General features: G+C 35.5%; 1 protein-coding gene across 1 annotated transcript; it reads left to right on the top strand.

Annotated features, from left to right (window-relative positions):
• The first annotated feature begins 817 nt into the window (after positions 1 to 817).
• WAVE2 (SCAR family protein) lies at positions 818 to 5,528 on the top strand. Its single transcript, XM_079059299.1, has 9 exons — positions 818 to 1,305; positions 1,925 to 2,088; positions 2,300 to 2,423; positions 2,519 to 2,651; positions 2,738 to 2,802; positions 2,903 to 4,865; positions 4,952 to 5,035; positions 5,130 to 5,237; positions 5,339 to 5,528. Exons 1-9 carry the CDS (start codon positions 1,151 to 1,153, stop codon positions 5,384 to 5,386), a joined length of 2,844 nt encoding a protein of 947 aa, XP_078915425.1. The 5' UTR covers positions 818 to 1,150; the 3' UTR covers positions 5,387 to 5,528.
• Positions 5,529 to 6,108: the final 580 nt, after the last annotated feature.

Genomic DNA, 6,108 nt, shown 5'->3' with positions numbered 1-6,108 from the left:
TGGTTCTTATATGGTTAAAACTAAAAAATACAACAATTAGATATTCCCAACTTCATTTACGCATTCCAGAATACATAAAATTGTTTGTAAAGTAAAATGCAAGTAAATTAAAGAGTAGAACTCACTTAGTTTGTTGAATCTATGGTAGATAAGCTTAAAAATCTCTGTCCGAAATGTTGGTAACAAGAGCGTTTGAATTTCACTTTCCGGAATGCTTATTTTGATTTTCAGATGTGGGCCCCATATATATAGCATTAGGCTACAATAGTTAGCTTGACTCGTGTTTGTTTGTTTCGGAATGCTCATTTTGAAGAGACTGGTTAGTTTTTTTTTTTTTTTTAATTGTTATTATTTTTAAAAATAAACTAAAATATGGTTAAATTACTAAGTTTCTGTAAATTTAATATATTTTAATGATATATTTAATATATATAAAATACTAATAATTAGTTGTTAATATTAAAATGGAAAATGGAAAAGAAGAAAAAGAGAAGATGAGCGCCGGAGTTTTCATCGTATGGGGAAAAGCCAAAAACGCCAGACGATATGGTTTTCACCGCACTCCTTGCTCCGTAAATCAAAATGACGCATTATGTGGTGGGTCTATACCTCCTGGCCTAATAAATGGTTGAAAAAAACTTTAGTGAGCTAGAATAGTCATATAACTTATGTAATCAAGTTGTGATTAACCCTAATTCAAAAGATACCATAGGGAGAATATGATATTAATGAACCAACCCTAAGCGCAAAAATGGGAAATCAGCCAAGGGCAAAATGGTAATTGGTATGAACGATCAACAACTATGATACCCACCCAGGAACCAAATTTTGGCTTGTAGAGTTGGCAATGTCGTCGTCTTCATTTGGTTATATTCTCATTCGCAAAAAATACTGAGCTTTCCACTCCCATAGCAGTTAAGCTGCTTCAATCCACTCACCTACTCTATCTCTCTTTCTCTCTCTACAAAATCATCCATCAATTTTCTATCTCTACGAAATCCTCCATCGATTTTCTCTCTCACACACTTTCACACTCAAACACACACCCTCTCCCATCGCATTTATGGTTGCAGTTATCGGAATCTTACTGGTTGGGGCGGAGTTCTAAGGTCGGATTTTGGAGAGAGAAAGTAAGCGAGACGGAAATAAGATGCCGTTGGTGAGGGTGGAGGTGAGAAATGAGTACGGATTGGGAATGCCGGAGTTGTACACAGAAACCAATAGAGAAGATCCGAAGGCGGTGCTTGATGGCGTCGCCGTTGCTGGCCTCGTCGGAATCTTGCGTCAATTAGGCGATCTCGCAGAGTAATTTCTCCTCTTCTCTCTTCTCTCTTCTCTCTCTTATTCTTGATTTTCTGGTTTTCTGAGTGTGTTGGTTAACTTGAATTTGAATTTGACGGAGCTGAATTGCGTGTGTCGATTTAAGGTTCATAGGGTATCTCAATGTTATGATTTCTTGTGGAATTTGTTATTTCTTCTTCTTCTTCTTCTTCCTCTTCAATTAAAGGTTGCACCTTTTAGTGCTATAATGCAAAAACTGGTGAAGATTTAATGGAGATTGTAAAGTCAATGAAAACCTTCAAATAGATAGTTTCTGGCTCACTGGAATGTTTAGCTTGTATGCAATAAACTTCTATTTCATAGTCATCCAATATTCTTTTAAATGATTATGTAAAAATTGTTCAAGAAACTGACCCCTCAATAAATAAGTACCCCCAAATTCTGAAGTGAGTTGATCGAAGCCAATTTATTTAGTTTTAAATTTTTAGCTTTAGTAAAACTCTGTAAGAAGTACTACAAACAACAATGAATGCTGCTTTGCTTAAGTATGTGCATATGAAAACTGGAAATTATAATCAACTATGAACTTAAAAAGAAAATTATCATCAACCATGAACTGAGATAAAAGTCTTTTGCATTATAGATTTGCAGCAGAAGTTTTTCATGGGTTACAAGAACAAGTGCTAATTACATCTTCTAGAAGCCATAAATTGGTGCAACGAATACACAACATTGAAGCTGCACTTCCTCCACTAGAGAAGGCTATTTTGGCACAAAGGAGTCACTTGCATTTTGCATACACCGCTGGTAACATTCACACAACTTTTCATTTCCACATTGGGAAAATGGCCTCAAAGATCCCCAACAACCCTCCCAAAAGAATATAATAGAGAAAACTGAACTCAAGAATATACATGGAAAACTACAAAACCGGAGGAAACACATAGGGCCTCCAGAGAGAAAGATCCACTATATGATAAATTATTTTGTTTTTTATTTATATACTTTTATATGGCAGGTTCTCACTGGCATTCTCGACTCAAAACCGAACAAAACCATTTCATATACAGTGACTTGCCGCGATGCATTATGGACGCCTATGAAGACTGTCGTGATCCTCCACGTTTACACAAGCTTGACAAGTATGATAATCATTTCATATTTTGTTTTAATTTATATTTTTAATTATAATATATTATTTGTAGGCGTATTCTTAATTTTCATGGTTTTCTTTCAGATATGACATAGGTGGCCCGGGATCTTGTTTCAGAAGATACTCTGATCCAACTTATTTTAAAAGAACTTCATCTGGCCCTTATGAAGCACATCTTCAAAATGTCCCAAGAGAAAAGAAGGCTCGTAGAAATAAGGTATGTTTCATTAGCAAACATAAAATATATATATATATTATTAATATTAACTCTTGAATAGTCTTACAAATGTGTACTTTATGCAGAAAAAGAAAACTTCAAGGTATAGAGATTTGACACATGAAGCTCCAGTAATTATGCATACAGAAAGGTACAACAACTCTCTTAAAATTGTGTCTAATAATGTATTGAAAGTGTTTAAATACTTGCTATTTGCTAATGAAGTTATATGATTAAACTCTTTTTTACAGTATGGATTTTGGCTTTTCAAACATGGTAGAAAAAGCTTCTCCTTCTCCTTCTCAAGATATGTCCACATTCAATGTCCCACAAAATTCCGGAATTGACCCTGAAATTGACCATTTGGCTACTTTCGAATCAAGAAACGATTCAAATTACATCGAGTGTATCTTTCGTCCTAGCTACTCAACACAATCTGAAGACAACAACAATCTTAAAGAACCCTCTTCTGATTATCATCATAATTCTTTTCTTGATTCAGCTTCCATTGATGACAACAATGGAGGAGTTTCTGTTCTTCCAGATGAAAATATCAACAATACCTCAAGATCACCTTACATTACCTGGGATGAAAAGTTAGAAATCATAGATTCTACAGGGCGCCCATCTGAAAATATTGAGGAGAAAGAAGAAGATCATATTGATTTTGGGTTTCATGATGAACCTATTCCAACACCAATTGTTTCCAATCCCAGGGGTCAGCATGATGAGATTGAAAGTGAAACGGATTATTACCTTGATGCCCTTAACACCATTGAATCAGAATCAGAAACCGATTTAGATTGTCAAACAAAACGAGAACTGAAGCAATACACCAATAATACAAACAACAAAGATGACATGTCAACTAACTTCGAGTTTCATGTTCCTGAACATACTTCATCTAGCAAATCACCAGAATCTCATATGGAAGATCACATTTACTCAAACAACGAGAATTATGAGCAGAATTCAATTTCCGTTACTACCCCTGAGAAGTTCGAATCTGAAGAAGTTGAAACGCCTGCTGCAAATCCGGCGACTGTTGAATCTAAAGAAGTTGAAACCGTTCAATTTCCGTTAACCACCAATGAGTCGATGTCACCGGAACAATCGCCGGAAACTTCCGGTGGTCAAAATCAAAGTCAAAGTCAAACTACTCTCAATCAGCCGGTTATGTTCTGGACCAATGGCGGTTTGTTGGGACTCGAACCTTCAAAACCTCCAGATTTTGGTTTGTCGACACGTAGTATTGAAGAAACTAAAACCGATGAGACACAGAAAAACACCATTAATGAAGATACAGTGGTTAACATTAACGCTTCGAAATCTGAAGATAACATGAATTCATCTCGGATATTTGAATTTAGCAATCGATTACTTGTTAATGGTTTCAGAAGACAAATTTCACTTGTTGGAAACGAAACACTTGCAAATTCTGTGAAAACTGATGTCCCTGAAAGACTTCACACAGTTACAGGAATACCTTTCAGAGAACAATTCGGGAATGGAACTTCTTCTTTCATCTCACCTTCTTCACCTCCTCTTGAACATATGAGAATATCTTTTCAACCAATTGATGGATTCGAGACTTCTAAATTGAAACTAATGTTCCCTGATGGGAGTAATAATAATGATAACAATGAAAGTAACGGATACGGGAACATGTTTCCTTCGTTTCAATTAGTCCCCGAGCCCGGAATGTCGTTACGTGATTCCGGTTCTGGTTCCGGTTCCGATTCCGATGACGACACGTTCTGTAGATCGTCACCATACGCATCGGATGACGACCGTAGTCATGCCTCGGAATCGAATTCCGACCAGTGGGATTCCGGGGAGTCTCCGGGAATGAAGGGTGGTCGTGAGCTGGACGATGCTTTTGGAAGGATTTCGTCTGCGGAATCGGCTTCGAGCTCTCTTGTGAATGGAATTAGATTCCCCGATATTCCAAACTTTGATTCTATGAATGGTGTTGTACATAACCAGGTGAAGGAATCATGTATTCCTAAGGAGCCGACACCACTTCCGCCACCTCTGCCGCCAATGGAATGGCGGGGTGTTAAGCAAGATTCAAGTGGGATGATGGAGAAAGAAGATGATGGTCTCTCAGAAGCGTTGACTTATGCATTGAATTTGACACCTCAGCACCCTCAACCACTTCCAATAAAACCGGGTCATTTTGTTGAAACGGTTGATCTTATGCCTAAGCCCACAGTAAGAACGGTTTTTTTTTTTTTTTTTTTTTTTCTTTTTTATAAAAGCAAAGAAATGGGTGACATATGTTTTATTTTAATTTGCAGAATATGCATGTTGAGAAAGAGTATAATCGCGTTGGGAAAATGGTTAAAGAAAAAGAAGATTTTTTACAGCAGATTAGAACAAAGGTTAGTCATCTAAGGGGCTTTTTGGTAAATATTTTTCGCTCAAATTTTGATTTTCCAATATACGATTCTCTTAACATTTTTTTATGGCATGTAGTCACTCAATCTAAGACGAACTTCAACAGCTCCGCCAACAATTACACCAACTGCCCCTACCGGAATTAAAGTCACTGCAATTCTCGAGAAGGCAAATGCGATTAGACAGGTTTACCCTTTTCACCATTTTATGGATTTAGTTACTCAGAAAATTAATTTTTTATTCAATTGAACTAAATTAATTCTTATGTGTTTTTTTAAAACTGTTAGGCTGTAGGAAGTGATGAGGGAGAAGATGATAACTGGAGTGATACTTGAGTATCAAGTCCATATGATATTATGGTTGCAGCTGTTCATATGTATTTTTTTTATTCAATTTAATAATATGTTAAATATGAGTACAATAACATAGTTATTATGGTAATAATTATTTATTTTTGTATAATAATGCGCTTTAGAAGGTTTTGTGTGTTGTTTGAATATATTGATTTTATTTTTAGGTAACTTTTGTTTAATGTTACTCATTTAACTTGTTAACTTGAATTATGCAATCTTGTTTTATCCATAACTTTTTCATCACATTCTCAATTTAGGTGATTCGAAAAGCTACAAAAATAAGAAAGAGCGCTCTACCTCTTCCATTTCTTTTAGTGTTTCATGATATTGGTTTGTTTTGGGCCCCACATTTGTTTATCTCTTGGTTTAATCCAATACCTATTTAGGCATTGTGCTTTATCAAATTCATTTTGTATTTTAATATACACACCAAACTTTTGGTATATCCAACTTATAAATTCTACAAAGCCTTTTATAATATGTTCCTAACATTTATTATAGAAGTCATACACTCTATATTGATAATGACATACATATCACACATTACCTATTATATGGCAACATGCTTTTTCATCTTAAGTTATAGGAAAAATGACTCGGGAAGATAACTAACTATTGATTTTGTTCACATTTTGTCATTTTTTATATACAATATATCATCTAACTTGTTTGTGTTCACTATAACCAGACCCGCCCCAGAGGGT

This window comes from Lactuca virosa, chromosome 7, assembly GCF_052849685.1.
Source record: "Lactuca virosa cultivar CGN04683 chromosome 7, Lactuca_virosa_CGN04683_v6, whole genome shotgun sequence".
Classification (NCBI taxonomy): domain Eukaryota; kingdom Viridiplantae; phylum Streptophyta; class Magnoliopsida; order Asterales; family Asteraceae; genus Lactuca; species Lactuca virosa.
The sequence above is the reverse complement of the archived record's forward strand: the minus strand, read 5'-3'. Positions and strand labels throughout refer to the sequence as shown.